The 20767-nt window shown below is 35.5% G+C and overlaps 1 protein-coding gene across 1 annotated transcript in view; it reads right to left on the bottom strand.

Annotated features, from left to right (window-relative positions):
- The window catches only part of CYYR1 (cysteine and tyrosine rich 1), a 103330-nt gene that overhangs the window by 7524 nt on the left and 75039 nt on the right, over positions 1–20767 (bottom strand). The window contains exon 3 of the mRNA XM_041734785.1: positions 8760–8917. Coding sequence (XP_041590719.1) covers positions 8760–8917 — 158 coding nt within the window. The remainder of the gene's footprint in view (positions 1–8759; positions 8918–20767) is intronic.

Below are 20767 nucleotides of genomic sequence, written 5' to 3'. Positions count from 1 at the left end.
AGAGACCCAGGGATCCCCCTACCACATTATTTTTAAAAATTTGGAAACAAGAAAATCATCCATAATTCTGTCATTATACTTTAATAAATAATATATATAGTCTCTTCTAATCATTTGTGATTTTTATATCTTGTAGTCATGTAAAATGACTACATGTTTTTATACTTTGTATTATAGTTTTTCTTATTCTGCTACATATTCTTCATAAACTTTATTGTTAATGGCTGCATATTATTCTACTGATTGTTCACTTATTTTGAGATTAACAATTTTTTTATCATAAATAAGGGAGAGATGGATATCCTTCTACACATAGACTTTTAAAAATTATTTTGAATTATTCCTTTTGATTAAAATTCCAGGAATCAACTAAGTGGTTATCATCATTTAACATTTTGGCAATTTAATAGAAAAAAATAGCTCTTTATTTTACATTTCTTTGGTAGTAGCTAGATTTGACATTGATCTACAACTTGTTTACTGTCTGTAGTTTATATTTCTTTTAAAGATTTATTTTATTTATTTGAAAGAGAGAGTTGAATAGGGGGAGGGTCAAGCAGATTGCACTGAGCATGGAACTGACTCAGGGCTTAATCTCACAACCCTGGGATCATGATCTGAGCCAAAACCACCAAGAGTCAGATGCTTAACTGGCTGAACCACCAGGCGCCCCTACTGTTTGTAGTTTATACTGGGTGATTGTTGCTTGTTTTGGACTGGTAATCTAAAAACTGAAATCTTAATTAGAATCAAGATATAATTAAGATAAGATATAAACAAGTATACAAAGCTATGTATCTTTTCTAGGTATCTTTCTAAAAATAAATGTCAAAATGGTTAATTATATTATTTTTACCTTATTGACATACCAAAACTTAAAACTTGTATATAACAAAATATATGCTTCTTCATCTTTTTGATCTCTTCTGTGTTGTTAAACTTAAAAATTTGCCTTCTCTTTTGGATATCTGATATCTAACCAAACTATTTCTGAGTTTTTCCATTTAAATTATATATTTATAGCTTCCTTATGTATATTATTTTACTTGATATATTTTTGTGTCAAAGTTTATTTTTCCTGAGTTTCAAATTTTGGTCAAGCCAAATTATCCATATGGCTTCTTAATCCTCATTTTTCACATTGTTTTGTTATCTCTCCTTAAGGTTGTAAAATTTTAGAACTTGTTCTGTTCCAATGACCAAGCTACATCTTTCTGTACCATTAACACCTCATTTTAATTATTTTTGATTTTAAATGGTTTTAATATATACTAGGACACGTGAATCTCATGACATTTTTAAAAACATGCTTTAAAAATATTTTTTAACTGAGAAATAATTGACCTATAACATAGTGTAAGTTCAAAGTGTACAACATGTTGTCATGGTAAGCAAACTAAAATGTAAGTCTGTAAATGCTTCAAACATGAAATCAAAACACTAAGGAGAATCAATCAAAACAGCCAACTAGGCTTTAAGCTATAGCCAGTGAAATAATTTCCTTTCTTTGCTTCCACATTTTCGCTGTATAAGGAGGGGTACTCCTAACCACTTCCAGTTTGGTGCTGTCTGATTCAAATCAATTTTTGCTCAAATAAACACTTAAAATTTCTAGTATACCTCAATTTATCTTTTAATACATCTTAGCATTAACTTATGACATTTTAAAAGATTTATTTATTTATTTTAGAGAGAGAGAGAGAGAGAACAAGTGGGAGAAGGGGCAGAGGGAGAGAATCTTCAAGCCGACTCCATGATAAAGGTAGAGGCCCACATAGGGCTTGATCCCATGACCCATGAGATTGTACCTTGAGCTGAATCCAAGAGTCACATGCTCAACTTTCTAAGCCATCCAGGCAAATATAGTTTATGACATTTTTAAAGACAACTCCTAATGTTATCGCTATGAGCAAACTTCTCCACCCTCTCACAAACCCCACTAACAATTTGCCTGAACCTTACTCAGAGCAGAAGCCCACAGAGCTCCTAGCCAGACCTCCACTGCCTCCATCCCCACCAGACAGACCCAATCCTGCACATTTCTCAACAGTGGCCTAACGTGTTCTCAAAACGATGATATTATTAGAAGCTATCATTCCCCTTCCTCTCAGAGAGCTTCAAGAGAAGTAGTGTCATATTTTACGTTCCTCTGTTACCATGAGAAGGACAAGCTCCTAGAACATCTTTCATCATGACCTCTAATTCTGGAGGGCTTTACACATCAAATCTAATTAATTATCTAAACTTTCCCCACCTCCTTTCACTGTGCTTAGGAGACCACAAAGTCCACTGTTAGAAGAGCTCTTTGTAATCTCACCTTTCCATCCCTTTACATGTGAGTCTAGCTCAGAATATGGGAAAATCCTCTTCTAATTGTGTCTGTTTTCCAGAGAAATGAGATCTGCTGAAAGTGAGAAAAATAAGGGGTTTTTTGAGCTTTGAGAAGAGAGAAGAACGCATGAGATAGTTGTGCCAGGGAACAGAAGTGGACATTCACCACACTTTTCTATTTTAATTAAAGTCAGACTTTCCCAGAGAGGGCAGCTTCCCCTCTAGCAGTATTAAATCACAGGTATTCATTTTCTCCCACACTCTACATCCTATAGGGCCAGAAGGTTCACTGGGTATTCTCTGGGATTCTCACTTTTTAAACCATGGTCCATGTTCTCTCCTTAAATACCTGAGCTGTTCTGTAGCACACACCATGAGATTATCCTACTTTCTACTTCTTATTAAGACCTGTGGTCCACTCTGCCCTAGACTCTCATTCATTGACGATTTAGCATCAGGCCCATTATCTTTCTCTGCAACATGATTTCTATTAGCATTCTTGATGATTTCAACATTCATATGTTGGAGTGTCTGGCCTCAAGATGGAGCTTGCTCCTAGCCAGGGTGCCACAGCAGCAAATCAAAACTTAGATAACTTTCATGTCCCACGGGATGCCTAGGTGGCTCAGTGGTTAAGCATCTGCCTCTGGCTCAGGGCATGATCCTGGGATATGAAATCGAGTCCTGCATCGGGCTCCCTGTGGGAGGCCTACTTCTCCTTCTGCCTATATCTCCACCTCTCTCTCTCTCTCTCTCTCCGTGCTCTCATTAATAAATAAATAAATCTTTAAAAAAAACCTCAAAAAACAAATCTTTCATTTTCCTGGGAAGTTCCACTTGATGGGAAACAATATCCAGTCAGCTAATCCCCAAACGTCAAGCCAACTCTGAGCTCTATGCTTACCTGTTTCTTCTCCCCCCAAACAAGGTTATCTATGTGGCCCCAGCAAATCAGGTACTTTCTATTTTTCCCTTTTTTTTTTATTCTTTATCCTATAAAAGCTCTTTGCCTTCCACCTATTTTGCAGTTCTCTGCACAGAGACCATCTGCTCTATGAAGCGTTAAACAGTTTGTCTGTATCACCTAAATTGTTTTCTTTAATCATTTTTTGAACACCTGGACTTTTTTTGCCTTCAAAAATTTTTTTCTTACCCTTGTTGTACCTATGTAAATCTGACTACAACTCTATCTCTCTAGAATACACATTCAAACGTATCTTGAATCTCACCTAGATTTCCAGTTTTACTGATGACATTTTAAAAAGTTAATTTAAACTGATGTCACCTCTTCATGTCTTTCTTTATTCAGCTTAGATTTATGGTCCATCACTAAAATTATTTCTGTGCATTTATCATCAACTTTCTTATCTCCTTTTCCCTCCATTGCCTGACAAAACTCCAATCTTGATTAAATTCAACATTTTGGCTCTCTCAGATTTGTATCTAGGAGCTTCATGTGGCTAGAGAAAAATGCACAATCATATTGATTGATCTCACTTTCAATGAATGACTATATTCTTAAGTGTGGAGAGTCCTGGCGTTGCTTGGAAATTATGCATTCCTTTAGGTATTCTACCACCCCTCCTTTCTCTGAGATTCCTTACTTACAAGAATCTCCTCAACCCACTTTCAGCAGAAGACTTGCTTCTAATTTCAGTAAGAATATAGGCACAATCAGAAGAGCATGTCCTCATATCATCAAATCCTTTGATGAGTACATAAAGGCTTTCCATGTTCAGTACATATACTAATAAGGCAGTGAATAATAAGGTGAATTCAATGATGCAGAGTTATTTCTTCTTTATTTCTTTTTTTTAAAGATTTACTTATTCAGAAAGTAAATAATGACAGAGATTGCACATATGTGCATGAGTGGGTGGGGGGAGGGAGAAAGAGAATCTTTGAGCAGACTCCTCATTGAGGCCCCACAATCCATGAGATCATGACCAGAGCCAAAAATCAAGAGTTGGATGTTCAACTGACTGAGCCACCCAGGTGCCCCTACAGTTTTGATTTCTTGATGAAATATTTCCATGAGATTTTAAAGACTACAAGTCAGTTATTTTATAAAATGTTCCTTAACCTGGATTTGTCAGACCTTTTCTTTCTTTCTTTCTTTTTCTTCCTTTCTTTCTTTCTTTCTTTCTTTCTTTCTTTCTTTCTTTCTTTCTTTCTTTCTTTCTTCTTTCTTTCTTTCTTTCTTTCTTTCTTTCTTTCTTTCTTTCTTTCTTTCTTTCTTTCTTTCTTTTTCTTTCTTTCTTTCTTTCTTTTTTAAAGATTTATTTATTTATTCATGAGAGACACAGACTGAGAGAGAGAGGCAGAGAGACACAGGCAGAGGGGAAAGCAAGCTCCCCACAGGGAGCCTGATCCAGGACTCGATCCTGGATCCTGGGATTATGACCTGAGCTGAAGGCAGGCACCCAACCTTGAGCCACCCAGGCATCCCATGTCAGACTTTCTCATGTTTAGATTCAGGGTGTGAATTTTCAGTCAGAGCCCTCCACACATGAAGTTGTGCCATCCTCAGAGTAATTAATGCCCAAAGGTGCAAAATGTCTACCTGTCCTTTTTTGGTGATATTAATCTTTACTGCCTGGTCAAGATGTCTGGTTTTTCCACTGTGTAGTTACTATTTTTACCCTTATAACGAGCAACAAGCCTGAGGGTAGACACTTTAAGACCATGCAAATGTCTTGCCCCACTACAGCCTCTCCCCCCAGATTTAGCATCCATTAATGACACTTGTCCCAAACTTTTCTTATGTTTTAAAATGCTAATTTTTCCAATTTCACAACTCCTTTCTACATGCATCCTTTCTCATTTTTCTGTTCCCAAGATCCTCCCCTCTTTCTCCTTGGTTTACCTAAATCTATCTATCTATCTATCATCTATCTATCTATCTATCTATCTATCTATCTATCTATCTATCAATCACCAGGGGGCTCAATAATGTACTTTAGGTTACAAATGTCCTGATAGCATTGAAATCTCTTGTTTTCCTTTTGTTGTCATTTGATTTTTTTTTTTTTTTGGCCAAGTCTTCTGTTATACTCTTTCTGTATTGCTTTTCTTTCAAGTGTGTATCATCCAAACCTATTTTTAAAAAAAGGGTTAACATATTCAGTTTCCTTTGTTTACAGTGAAATTCTGGAAAGTAGTGGAAGTATAAGACTTGACAAATAATTTTTATTTTCACACTAACAGTTTTTAAAACAATTGTAATTAAACAAGACACTGTTCATTCTACCCAGCATGGCAGGGAAAAAAAACTATTTTGGAAGGTCACTGTCCAACAAATGTTCATGTGTAGCAAATCACCTTTTCTCGGTAATCTCCTCCCCAGTGCACAGTAATAATATTCATTGTAGGCATCCCCACTGAGCAATTTCACCAAGGCTTTCACCAAGGAAAAAGATGACCTTGGCTAAATTATTTTCTACTCACATATGTGGCCCCAAGGCTGAAGGACTATACAATAAATTGGGTTGCTATCTCATTTATCACAAGGTTAATTAATTAACGTAGGTAAAAATATTTTATATTTCTACAGATGAAAGACTTTGGTAAAGCATTCAATACTACTCTGTGTTTTTTTCCTATCTTTTAAGTAAAAGCTTAATTAGTAACTTTGAGAAGGAAATGGAAGTAATCAAGCACATTGTGCTCTTTGAAGAGCTAGCCTTTTTGTAGTAAAAATGCTTCCACCATAAGGTTTATTATGTTTCTCACATTATTCAGTTCCCAGAACAATGCATTTACTGAAAATGCAACATGCTGCTGTGATCTGCCAGTATAAATGATGCCACGTTAAAGTTTTAAAAACATGCTTCCATGCATGGAATAGAAACTCCAAGCCCAGGAAAACACAAGCTCTCACATTAAAATATTTTATATCTTCTATTCTAATTTTAGAAAAAATATTTTTTAATGTTTTAAAATGTTTAATGTTTAATTTTAACTAAACTTGTTTGATCAAGCAAAAGTATAACTGGAATATTAACTACAGAGGGCTTCTCCTTGCCTTCTCTCCAGTTAATGTCTCTATCTGACTCTCTGTTCTCTTGAGTTAGGGGTTGACCAGGTTAAAATGGGGAGGATAAAAAAAGGATAAAAAATAAGGATAAAAAATAATTCCCCCTATTTTTTCCTTATGCCCTAGTTCTAACATCATTACACTAACCCCAACAATATTTTTAGTAAGTTGGAAAGATTAAAAATTGTAAATTGCTTTTGTAGTGAGTAAAAGCTATATATTCCGGGTGGAATTTAAGGTAAATTCTCTAGGTTTTGATACATAACTAAATGAGATCTTGTCATGAGTTGTGTTCTTCACTTGTTCAGCTATGTCTGCTGAGTGCCCATATGTACCAGTCCTGGTATTACACTTGGGATTGAGTGATGAACAGAATAGACAATGATCCCTGCCTTCTGGAGCTAATATTCTAGAAGATGGGCAATAAACAATAAATATCACAATTAGATAAACAATATGGTATCTTAGAAGATTAAAAGCACCCTGGAAAGAAAAACAGAACAGAATAAGGAGGCCACAATGGGGAGGGACATAAGGCAATCTTAAATAGACCAGAGCAGTCCTCATTCAGGAGGTGATCTTTGATCAAAAAGTTGAATTAAGTGAGAGAGTCCATGTTCTAGGCAAAGCCCTAAGATAAGAGGGTGCCCTGTTGTGTTCACCAGCACACGGAGTATTTCTGTGTTCATGGAAGAGTGTGACTGGAGCCAGAGCAGCAAGAGAGAGTAGACAAGGGAATAAGGTCAGAGAAATAAAAAAAGGAGCCAATCATGCATTGCCTTGCAGGCCCTGGTCAGGAATTTGCCTTTTACTCTGGATTAAATGAGGAACCACTAGCTTTGACTCTGGAGAAAATGGAAAACCACTGGGAGATTTTGAACAGAAGAATGATATAATTTGACATCTACTTTAAAAGGTTCAAGTTGGCCACTGGATTTAGAATAGACCCCTGGGGGCCAAAAGTGAATGCTGGAAGAGCAGCTAGGATGTTATCACAGCAATGCAGGTGAGAGCTGAGGATGGCTCCTACCAGGGAAGGAGCAGTGGGGACTGTGAGCAGTCAGACACTGCATATATTTTGAAGATGGAACTGGAAGTTTTCCTAGTAGGTTGCATGTAGGTTTGATAGAGGCAAGGAGTCAAGGATGACTCAAAGGTTTTTGGCCTGAGCTTCTGCAAGTCCAGAGATGCCATCAGTTGAGAGGATAAAGGTTGTGGGCTGTGAGCAGAGGAGGTTTGTGGGGGATGATCAGAAGTACAACATTGAACATGTTCAACTTGAGATGGCTATGAGACATCCAAGCCAAAATGTCCAGTAGGTGGTGGGATCAAATGAATCCGAAATTCTGGAAGGAGGTTTGGAATGGAGATTCATAACTTTAGGAGGTAATAGCATACAAATACTATTTTTTACGAGGAGGCCAAATGATATAACCAAAGGAATAAGTGTAGATACAGGCTAGAAAAAGACAGAAGACTGAGCCTTGAGGCACTCCAACATGATGATATTGGAGAAAATAACTGACAAAAGAGGAACAGGAGAAATGACCATATTCACAATCATCTGAAATTTGCTCCTTCAAGTTGAAGATGATAGGGGAAAAGTTAAGAGGGAAAGGAAGTTATTAAGGAATTGATACACAGGGCAGATTGCATGTGGAAGTTATGCTCTTTACAATAGGAGCTGAGAAAGGACGTGACCGTGGATAAGAAATTATCTTTCTAAGAATGCATTAGATTTAAAACTTGACCTCTTTTTAGACGTCAAATGGTACTGACTTAGAAAGCACTACTGAGTAATTACATAATACAAAATGCAGTATTTTGTTTATAAAGTCATATGTATTCAATATATTTATATGTAGAACTAGTAGATTCTCAACAATTATCTGTCAAATTATTAATGCATTACATTTGCTTTTTGTTGAGAATTTTCATATTATGTTAAAACTGTTTTCTTTGCATAAAGAGGACACATAAAAACCTTATTCAATCATTTTTCTTAAGACGTACATGCCTACTAAATCAGATGCCAGTTTGTTAAGACATGTCACTTACACTTTCTCTATAATTATTTCTCAGAGCTCTGGCAGGTAGACACAGTGGGTATGAACTATCTATTTATTTCTCTTTGGCTGACTGGGAATTGTAGTCAGTAAGACAAGCATTAAAAATATGAATACTTTCAAATGTGAGTAGATTTTATTACTTAGATTTAAGTAATCTCCATCAAAAGCTCTAATGTAGAGCTTCGATCTACGTTAATTCAGAAATGCCCTAGATTCTTGGAGATGATTGCAGTGAAAGTCTTTAATGTTTCCTCTCTCCAAGAAGTAAAGCATAACTAAGGAATCTCTTTCTTCAGAAGGAGTGAGCAATTGTGCTTACTTACCAGGATAGGAAGAGATGGCATTGATGTGGGTGGTCCTTATGACACCCACCCGGGTCCCACGGTTGTTTTTCATACACATGCAGATACATATGGCAATTCCAGCAATGACTCCCATGATGAAGACAATTCCAAACACTATGCCAGCAATTGCTGTGCCTCTAAAAAAGAAAAACAAAAGTACATTTATTGAAAAAGGCTTATAAACCTTTCAAATACAACTCCATGACTATATGACAAATGCTCTTTTGCAAATCTTCTTAAGGATAATGTTTAAAAAAAAAGATAATTCCCTGAATCAGTCAAGTAAGTAGTCTTGTGTATTTCAATAGATAAGAAAAAGTTATAAACCTTCAGGGAATCCTCTTCCAGTACGATAAACCTATCATTCAGATTCTGACTTTAGAAATCCATGTATTTATACAAAACACAATTATTCAGATATGCTCTCTAAAATCATAATTAAAAAACTATTCTGCTGTTTAAACAGCAAAGAATTTATCTATTGTCTGTGAGTACACGTTTACTGAAAACAACTTGATAAATGCCAAAATATTAAATAAAATTTAACATTTATTTTTATTAAAACTCTTCACAAAGTAGAACTGGCATATTTCTTTTTCTTAACAAAACAGAGAAAAGCAAAATAAACATTTTTTAAAAATTATTCAGAAAACAGTTACAACACATGGTGTTCTCATTAAATTCAGGAACAATGCAAGCAAAACCTCTATTCTATTAACATTATGTTTTCTCCAGGTTTCATCTCTCACAACAAAATCATAGAAAGAAAGAATACTGCACAAAAGAGTCAATATTATCATTATGTGTAGATAGAATGATTTGTAGGAGTCTACATTTGTTCACATTTTGGAAAATGGAGAAATCTTTGTGAAAAGATGTAATTTTCAACTAGCAATATTTCTAGCAATGCTCTCGGAAGAAATACAGCACATGTGGGCACAAAAATGCAATAAGGATGTTTATCAATATATTGTTGCTAATAGCAAAATATCAGAAGCACCATAATATCCAAATGACAAAAAAAATGTTACCCCAGAGAATGAATCTGATACAGTGATTAAGGTGTGAAGAAGTCCATATGGACTGAGGTGAAATGTTCATGGTACATGGTCAACTTAATAATAATACTACAAATGAAAACACAAATATTAACAATACCAGTAGAATCATTGCAAGGAGAAAATTGTATTTTTATATTTTAAAATTTTGAATGTATATATAGTGATTATCTTATATATATGGGACAATGAAGAAAATTTTCACTTTCTAATTTGGCTAACTCCCCAGAAGTAACCATTTCAGCTCCTTCAAACATTGTTTTATTACATTTTTTAAAAAATGATTTTATTTACTCATTCAGGAGAGACACAGAGAGAAAGAGGGAGAGAGAGAGAGAGAGAGAGAGAGAGGTAGAGACATAGGCAGAGGGAGAAGCAGGGTCCCTGCAAGGAGCCTGATGCAGGACTTGATCCCGGACCCCAAGATCATGCCTGAGCCGAAGGCAGATGCTTAACCACTAAGCCACCCAGGTGTCCCATTTTATTACCATTTTTTATTTTAAAAAGATTTTATTTACTTATTTGAGAGAGAAAGAGAGCACAGGAAAGGGGAGAGGGGGCCAGCAGACTCCCTGATGTGCTTGGAGCCCAATGTAGGACTCGATCCCAGGACCCTGAGATCATGACTTGAGCTGGTCAGACCCTTAACCTACTGAACCACTCAGGCACCTCTGTTTTAGTAACATTCTTTCTCTTTCTCTGTAATACAATTACATTCCTTTATTTAAAAAAAAATTTACATTTACATATTATCTATGGGCTCCTCTTATAGTATTTGGGAATTTAGATCCCATAGACAAACTTTATTGGTGGTTAAATCAGTCATCAGTATTTATATTACCATGACATTGCTTACTGTGGAGTTAAGCAAGGTTACCTTTTGTTTCTCTTACACTTACTTGTATTAGGAATTTCCATGAGTTCCCATCTTTCCATATGTGTGTTGTCATTATACACCCCCCCTCAAATGCTTAGAAAATTTTCATGTAATTATCAGAAGTTCTTACCACTTTCTTTTTACTACTACTATTCTAAAATTGCATAATGTGCATGGATTTTTTAAAAATTGTTTTTCCATCTCCTTAGGCTATTTCATATCTGGAGACTCATTCGTCACTTCTTGAAACTGTGCCATAAATGGATCATTTCCTTTCCACCGTTTTATCTGTTTCTCTTTCTGGAAGCCTATTCTGAAATAACTTCTGGGTAACATCTCCAGTTTTTCTGATCTCTGTTTTCTTGAACTACTCTCTGGGGAATTTCATTGACTATACCTTCCACAGATTTATTGCACTTTTCACTTTCAGTTATCATATTTTTAATTTCTGGGTGCTCTATCTTACCCTCCAAAGCACATCCACCTCCCTATTTTAGTGTCCTATTTTGCTTTCCTATAGTTTTTCTCCTCTTGATCACCAAAGATACTAATGATATGTGTGTTATAACTTTCTCTATTTTTTGCATTTCTTCGGTCCTGTTTAGATTCCTTTGTATTGAATATCTGTTTCATGTTTGACATTTTCCTTAAATATCTGGTCATCCTTAATCTTCTGCTCTTTAAAAAAGAGGCACAGAATAGCTGCTTGGAAGTTCACTGTGGCAGGCTACCACTGCACAGATGAAATCCACAGATGAGTTCCCATAGTGTTTTCATTGGGGCTGTTCATTTTCTCCCCTTAAAAGGATCCTCCAGGGATGCCTAGGGGGCTCAGGCAGTTAAGCGTCTGCCTTTGGCTCAGGTCATGGTCTCAGGTCCTGGGATTGAGCCTCCTATCAGGCTCCCTGCTCAGTGGGGGGGTCTGCTTCTCCCTCTCCCTCTGCCGCTCTCCCTGCTCATTCTCTCTCAAAAAATAAAATAAAATCTTTAAAAAAGGGATCTTCCAATTTCACGTATGAGCCAGCCAGACCCTTTGCTAGAGCCTAAAGTTTTACCTGTAAGGTATGAACTTTTGCAAAATGCGGTGCTTTTAGCTCAGAGACACAGTCTCACTCTGCTGTGACAGTGGAACCATTCAGAATAGATCTTTGGTAACAAAATTTTTGTGGTTCAAAAGCATGATTTCTAAAGTCAGACTGCCTGGGTTCCAACTATAGCTGGGTAACCTTGGGCAAATTGTTGAATGCCTCCCATCTCCCTAATTCTCTTATTAATTAAATGAAGGTCAGCTTGGTGCATAAATTGTAAGATACTTCCATAGACAGCATCCTGAGCACACGTACATTTACATTTCTGCAGTAAAGGTGTGAATATTAACAGTCATGGATTATATACAGACTAGAAAAAAGCCCCAGGTTTCCTTAGTGAAGTTCAGTCTTGCCACCAAGTCAGTTATATAAAACATTTCACTTTCCAGAGTTGGTTTTTTGTTTGTTTGTTTAGGATTTCAAAATCACAAATAACAGGTACAAACCTGTATTTATACTTTTTGGAAGAGATTTTCTTTTTATGACTTTTCCCACTCTTAAAAAAACAATACTGCTAAGAAGTCCAAGAAACTCTTAAAATATCCCTATCCGCATTTTAACTATGTTTTAGTAAATTATGAAAGCACAATGTGAGACATATTTGGATGTCCTGCTATTAATAATTAAAGAATGGCAGAGTCCAGAAGCTTAATAAATAAGTCTTTTCAAAAAAGAAAGATTTAGGAAAGGAGATAATTTGAAATAAGTAAACCAAAAGTAATCTGGAAACCTTTTTATTGTAATTCCGAAGTCCAAGTAAGATTAATTTGGAGGGCTTAATTTATGTTCCAGAAATAATCAATGGCCCAATTATTCAAGCATAGAGTTTCCAAAGTGTTATGGAAGCTGTTAAGATATCAAATTGGGACATATTTATATTCATTAATTCATTTTTTAAATAGAAGAAAGTAGAAAATTAGTCACATTTTGTTTTCCTGTTGGCAGCTCCAGCAAAAGTGCCTGCTTGTGAGGTCAGTAATGAGGTTGCAACTAATGTGTTAAATGAGGTTTCTGATTAAATCATGATTTTGGTGTCCTTGATCTTTTGATACCCATTAGCAACTGTAAATTAGTTATTAAAGACATGGCAAGTATAACATTTATAGCATTATTTACTCTATTATTAATTGAAAGAAACAATAAACAAACAGTAACCTTTTGGCATATAAATAATTTGGTTTTGTCAACTGTTGAGAAGAGAAAAGCTATTAATTTGAGAAATTTGGAGTCATAAAAGTCTTGAAAAATGCAAGGAATGTACTTTTTTTTGAAAAAATGGACTGCATTGTATACATATTTTCCTCTTTAAACTTTTATTTTAAATATTTAGAGATTCACAGAAAGTCATAAAAATAGTACAGAAAGGTCTTCTGTATCCTCCATCCAGACTTCCCCTGTCCCCTCATGGTTACATCTTAGGTGACTATAATGCAACATCAAAATCAGGAAATTGACATTAGTATAAAATGTGTGTATAGTTCTGTGTCATTTGAACCCATGCAGGGATCATGTAATCAGTATGGCAAGCAAGGTACAAGACTACTCCATCACCACAAAGATTTCCCTTGTGTTACTACTTTATAGTCACACCCACCGCCCTCATCCCCACATTAATAGCTACTGAAATCACTAATCTGTTCTCCATTTTTGTAATTTTGTCATTTCAAGAGTGTCATATAAATGGAATCGTATAGTATGTGACCTTTCGAGATGGACTTTTTTTACTCAGCATAATGCCCTTGGAATCTATTCTGGCTTCTGTGCATACTAATACATTCCTTTTTTATTATTAAGTAATATTTCACAGTGTGGATATACCACAGTTTGTTTACCCATGACCTATTATTGTAGGACATTTTGGTTATTTCCAGTTTGGGCTTTTGCAGATAGAGCTGCTATGAACAATTATGTACAGGCTTTTGTGTGGACATTAGTATTCATGTCTCTGGGATAAATGCCCACAAGTGGGAATGCTGGGTTATTTGATAAGCATATGTTCAACTTTTAAAGATACTGCCAAAGTATTTTGCAGAATGGCTGTACTATTTTACATTCCCACCAGCAGAGTAGGAGAGTTTCTCTCCATCCTTGCCAGCATTTGGTGTTGTCCTTATTTTTTATTTTAGTTGTTTCAGTAGGTGAGTAGTGATATCTCATTGTGATCTTAACATACATTACCTAATGGCCAGGGAGAGTAAACACCTTTTCATGGGCTTAGTTGCCATTTCTGTATCTTCCTCAGTGAAATGTCTCTTTGTGTCTTTTATTCATGTTCTAATTGGATGGTTTGTGTTTTCACTATTGAATTCTATAAAGAATTCAGTAGTATTCTAGATTGAAATCCTTTATCAGATATAGTTTGCAAATATTTTCTCAGCCTGTAGTTTGTCTTTTCATCCTCTTACCAGAGTCTTTTAGCTGAGAAAAAAGTTTTTAAATTTTAATAGAGTCCAATTTTTTAATTTTTTTTTTATGGATTTTGCTTTTGCTGTCATGCCTACAAACTCTTCTCCAAGCCCTAGAGTCTGAAGACTTCTCCTATATTTCCTTCTAAAAGATTTATTAGTTTTATGTTTGATATTTAAACCTGTGATCCATTTTGGTTTAATTTTTGGATACGGTGTCAGGTTGGGGTTGAGGCTGATATCTTTGCCCATGGATATCCAACTGCTTCAGTACTACTTTATTGAAAACACTATCCTTCCTCCACTGCATTGCTTTCACACCTTTGTAAAATATTAGTTGGCCATACTTATTTGGGAGTATTTTTGGGTTTTATATATTCTCCTGTTGTTGAATGAGATGTTCAAGAAATGTTGATTAGATTCAGTTGGTTGTTCAGTTCAGTATCCTTGTTGATTTTTCTGTTTACTTGCTCCATAATTGATATGGGAGGGATGTTGGAATCTCCAGCTATAATTGAGGATTTGTCTATTTCTCCTTTCATTTCCATAGTTTTGATCCACATATTTTGCAGCTCTTCTGTTTTGTCCGGGCTTCCACTTGACCTTTGCTGGCAGATGCAAGGATGGGGCCATATTTTTTTCTTTGGTATTTGGATATAGTCAAATTGTTATTGTCTAAAAGTTTTCTGTCTTTCTAGGCTGCCTCTTTCTGGGTGCTGCTGATGGAGAGATTAGGCTCTTGGTGGGGCTTTTATTGTATGTTCCCATTGGGGTTTCTGGGTTGCCAGTTACCTCCAAGTCTGGGATACATAAGGCAAAAAGAAAACCTAGGGAACTCACTCTTAGGTTCTTCAGGCCATGAGATCCTAGCTGATCTATCTTCTTCTCTTCACATTTCAGACTTTTCTTGTTTTATATATAATATCTAGGATTTTTAAAAAATATCTATGGTTTTAAAATTGTACTTAGAGGGAAGAATAAGAAAAAAGTAGGTCTACTCTGATAATGTAATTTTGAAAAATAAAATACTGCAAGAAAAGGTATTGTTTAAAATTGTGAAGTAATTTTTTTAAAAGATTTATTTGAGAGAGAGAGATAGAAAGAATGTGTGGGGAAAGAGGGAGAGAGAGAGAGAATCTCAAGCAGAATCTCTGCTGAGTGAAGAGCCCAATGCAGAGCTTGATCTCACGACCCTGAGATCATGACCTAAGCCAAAATCAAGAGTCAGATATTTAACTGACTGAGCTACGGCACTTATGAAGTGATTTTTTTAAAAATAAAATATAGAAACACCTTTTCAGAAGAGATGAAAACTGTGATGAATATCTTTATAAAGACACAGCTGTTAATATTACTTAGATTTTCAGGGCAAAAATAATTATGTCATTGACATGCATAGTTATATGATTCCAAATCTTTTCCTATTCATATTGAAGAGGTTCAAAAAGTCTTTAATAAATCAATGAATTAAGCTATCTCACTAACATTTGTTGAACTATTACAGAAAAAATTCTTCCTCTGTAATGAAAGTATTTCATTGTTTAATTGAAACATAGTTGACATACAATGTGACATTAGTGTCAGGTGTACAACATAGTGATTAGACAACTCTTTAGTTATGCTATACTTACAAGTGTGGCTACCACCTGTCACCATATTATAACAGCACGGACTATATTCCCATGCTGTACCTTTTATCCCCGTGACTTATTCATGCCCTAACTGGAAGCCTGTACCTCCCACTCCCTTTCATCTATCTTGCCCATCTCCCCATCTCCCTCTTCTCTGGCAATCATCAGTCTGTTGTCTGTATTTATGGGTCTGTTTCTGCTTTTTTTTTGGTCTATTGATTTGTTTTGCTTTTTAGATTCTACATGTAAGTGAAGTCCCATGGTATTTGTTCTTCTCTCTCAGACTTATTCCACCTAGCATTATATGCTCTAGTTCCATCTATGGTGTTGCAAATGACAAGATCTCTCTCTCTTTTTTTTAAGATTTTATTTATTTATTCATCAGAGACAGAGAAAGAGAGAACAGAGACATAGGCAGAGGGAGAAGCAGGGTCCCGAAGGAAGAAGGAAGAAAGAAGAAGGAAGCCCCATGCAAGACTTGATCCCCAGAACCCCAATCATGCCTCAAGCCAAAGGCAGATGCTCAACTGCTGAGCCACCCAAATGTCCCACAAATGACAAGATCTTAATCTTTCCTATAGCTGAGTAATATTCCATCATATGTGTATATATGTATATACATATATACACAAAATATACATAAATATGCAATATACATATTATATATAAAATCTATAAAAACAAAAAAAATGTATATTTTAAGGAATCTTCATACTATTTTCCACAATAGTACTATCATACTATTTTGATACTGGCAATTCTGACAGGTATCTCACAGTGGCTTATAAGTGGCTTATTAGTGGATGTTTTCATATGTCTATTGGCCATCTGTAATATAATGGAAGCATTTCTTATTAGCACCTCTTCATTATTAAGTTAAAGCTGTAAGGGCATTTTTTTTTTGAGAAAAGAAATAAATATAACTTATTTTTGATGCTGTTAATTTTTTAAATTTTAGCTGCTTTCTGGATTATAAAGCACAATTTGGGTAAATATGTATGCAAAGAGAATTTTCTGTTTTCAGGAAGCTACTGCAAAACTTTTCACAAATTCTAAAAAATTTCAGAAGTAATTATCTTCTCGTGGTATTTAATAATTGTCTGTAAGCTTCATACTAAACAAAAACATTCAGTTTTCTTGTTATATACAACAATCCATAGGCAAAAATCCAAGGTTGTTAAAGCAAATTATTTTTTTAAATTATTCATTGTAATAATATATTATGATGAATGCTTTTTTTACACAGTTTAGTCCAGGAGTAGGCAAAGTAAGGCCATGGACCACATGCGGCCCCTTAGTTGTTTTAGTAAATAAAGTTTTATTGGAATAAAGCCCAACCCATTTGTTTACATGTTGTCTGACTGGTTTGGTGCTGTAATGTCAAAGCTGAGTAGTTTTGAGACCACATGGTTTATAAAGTCTAAAGTATTTAGTCTCTCATGTGTTGTAGAAAAAGTATATTGATCTCTGATTTTATTCACTTGTGAATAAATTAATGTTGCCTTTCCCTAGATGACTTTTTTCTAAAAAGTTACCCCACTAATAATATTGTAACAAAGCAAGTGGTTGCATAGGCAGGGCAATTTGTACTGAAAATCTAACAGCCTATGGTTTTTGAAAGATCTTTTAATTCTATGAATTAGAAACTCACAAGAATTGCAAGTTTTAAATATTCTTTTTAATTACCCCTACTGATATTTACTTTAGTACATTTCTGGTGCTACCTCAATACAAAAATCACTCATGCTTTGTGGTATAATAAAAAATAAATACTTGGTCTTTGTCCCAGGTTCTGCACAGCTCTTAAAACCTTTAGAATCTCTGGAGTGTCTTTTGTATGCTAATGAGATGATTGGTGGCTGGAGGGCACCTAGATAGCTTTTAGAAGGGGGCTGGTCCCCAGAAAGACCTAAACACTATTAATGGGTTTCAGTTTTTCAGCCCCACTTAGAACCTCCAAGAAAGGACTGGAGCTGGAGATTAATCACCAATGGCCAGTGATTTAATCATACATACACAAGGAAACCTCCATGAAAAATCCCTACATGATGGGGTTCAGAGAGCTTCTGGGTTGATGAACACACTGTAGTACTTTGGTCGGGGGAGCACCTGAAGAGGGCTTGGAAGTTCTGGAAGCTCCATGCCCTTCCCCCAAAACCTTGCTGTATGCATCTCTTTTGCAGTTCCTGAATTATGATAAACTAGTAACAGCAAGTAAAGTGTTTTCCTGAGTTCTAAGACCTCTAACATTTATTTAAACCTGAAGGAAGGGGTTGTGGGAATCCCTGACTTTGCACCCAAGTTGGATGGAACTGTGGATAACTCAGGGAACTGGTACTAGTGACTGGCATCTGATGTGAAGGCAGTCTTGTGGGACTGAACCCTTAAACCCGGGAGTTCGACGCTAACTCCAGGGATTTAGTGTCAGAATTGAATTGAATTAGAAGACTCTCCAATGGTAAGAGAATTGCTTCCTGTCTGGAGGACATGCTTCCTTCTCTGTTTTTCTGTTCTCCCCAAATCTTTGTAAATGCCTATTAGTGTCTATAGTTTGGCTCCATGGGTAGATATTGACCACTTGCTGATAAGGAAAAAGTTTTTAACGAAATTATGGACTGAAAATTTGTACCAAAATGAGACTCTGTAATTAAGATATTAAATGTATTTGTAGTAGCCCTAATGATACTATGAATCTGTTGTTTATAACAGGCTCAGAGATAATATGTTTCATTCCATAAATAGCTTTTCATAAGCAAAAAAAAAGATTCTCATAATATTGTAATTGGTACAGTAATATTTACAACACATTTTTAGGCTCAGCACTGCTCTACAGGAACTTATTACAGATATCTTGCCTGGTTTCACAATTAAATAATGTTTGAGGTAAATAAGAGATATGAAAAGAATACCACTGCAATATTTCCCTACTTTACTGATGTGACCAACTTACAAATGCATTTTATAAAACAGCATAATACAAAGGACTTATGAATATTCTATGCAATAATTTAATAACACCAGTCCTAATAAAATAGGAAAATAAAAAAGGGCCACAGTGATATTTGATGCCTATAAAAGATTCAGGCACAATTACAGAATATTTCAATTAGGAGAAACTTTTCATGTGGACAAAAGAATTTTTAAGAAGTACATAAAATATAAGTGAGAGGTAAAATTTTTAGAAGGGAGAGTTTTCTGGGGAACAAAATGACCAGAATTTCAAAAGAATAAACTTAAAATGAGTTCATCTCCTTTTATAATGAAAATTTGTTAGTGAAACTAAAGCATTTTTATGTTTTTATTAAAGAAGGGAATACTAAATAATCCCATTTATTTATGATAATCCATATGCAATGAATGAAAGCTATGAAAAAATATTCCAACTATAGTGCTGAAAGTAAAATGCACACACGAACAGAATAAAACTCAGCAAAATTTTTTCTTCAGTTCATTCCATTTGCTCAATAATTGTTCTTTTTTTGCGAATGCATTAAAATATTGTAGTACAATAGTTTCATATTCAGAAGTCTTTAAAACCAGTATTTTATTCTAAACCTACTGGCAATTGATAAGGTATATAATTTAGTAAAGCTTTGAATTGCTTAATTTAAAAATGCATTTTACTCTCTGTTGCTTTAATAAATTATTACAGAATGGTAAGAAGAGGAAAACAAACTCGATGGAGTATGGTTTTCAATATAAAAGTATTTACTTCTATAACTTCCATTAATAACAGCAGGACCTCAGAACTACCTGTATCTATGTGTACATCTGTCTCTCTCCAGATAGCTACATATATATCTATGTATAAATCAAATAAGGCTACTATAATATCAAGTGGTTAAATAATGGCCAGATATTGTTAAAATCCCTAAAATGCTTATTTGGTAGAAATATCAGTCCATAAGATTATCCCAATAAGTCTATACTACTTGCATAAAGAATCCTGCAAGGAGATCCTTGGGTGGCTCGGTGGTTTGGCACCTGCCTTCGGCCCGGGGGTGATCCCAGGGTCCCAGGATCGAGTCCTGCATCGGGCTCCCTGCGTGGAGACTGCTTCTCTCTCTGCCTGTGTCTCTGCCTCTGTCTCTCTCTCATGAATAAATAAATGAACTCTTAAAAAAAAAAAAGAATCCTGCAAAATTAAGATATGCCTAAAATATTTATTTTGCCCTTTTTATACCACTCCTTTTAAATAACTTCATTCAATGTATCCTGGGGGTGGGTGCTTTACAAGTAATTTCTCTGTTATCCTCAGAATAATAAAAATAGAAACTAATATTTCTCCAGTATATGTGCTGCTGAAATAAGCACAATGTTTCTCTAAATGAATAAATTTACCTGACTTGCTGACTCAATCCCTGTGGTAGGTAGTTGTCTACCTCACTATCTGATCTCTAGATTTCCCTTGAAAAAGTAACTTTTTAAAATTAATTAATTTATTTTAGAGAGAAAGTGAGCATGAGTGGCAGGAGCAGAGGAAGACAGACTCGTAAGCAGACTCTGCACTGAGCGAGGGAGCCTGTCACAGGGCTTGATCTTACACCCTTGAGATCATGACCTGAGCCAAAACCAGGAGTCGGATGCTCAACCACAGCACCATCCAGGTGCCCACCCCTTGATAAAAGGGGTGCCCACCCCTTGAAATAAATGCTATTATCTTCCAGATACTTTTAAAGCTCATCTTTCTTATGTGATAAAGTTCTGGAAGGTAAGTTTTAAGTAAAATATCTTGTGACATCTCTCAAGAAACCTCCTTAAAAGACTGCTTGAATGGGCTTTTTGTCCCTTCATCCTACCTTCCATCCATCCTGCTTTCTGAAACAAAGGCAGCCTTCCTAGGGAGGGAGGGAGTATGAGCTTGATGGAGATGCTGGATCAGTCTTGAGTTGAGTTGCCTATCTCTGGATTTCCTTTACATGAGAGAG

The sequence above is a fragment of the Vulpes lagopus genome, chromosome 20 (genome assembly GCF_018345385.1).
Source record: "Vulpes lagopus strain Blue_001 chromosome 20, ASM1834538v1, whole genome shotgun sequence".
In the NCBI taxonomy this organism is placed as follows: domain Eukaryota; kingdom Metazoa; phylum Chordata; class Mammalia; order Carnivora; family Canidae; genus Vulpes; species Vulpes lagopus.
The sequence above is the reverse complement of the archived record's forward strand: the minus strand, read 5'-3'. Positions and strand labels throughout refer to the sequence as shown.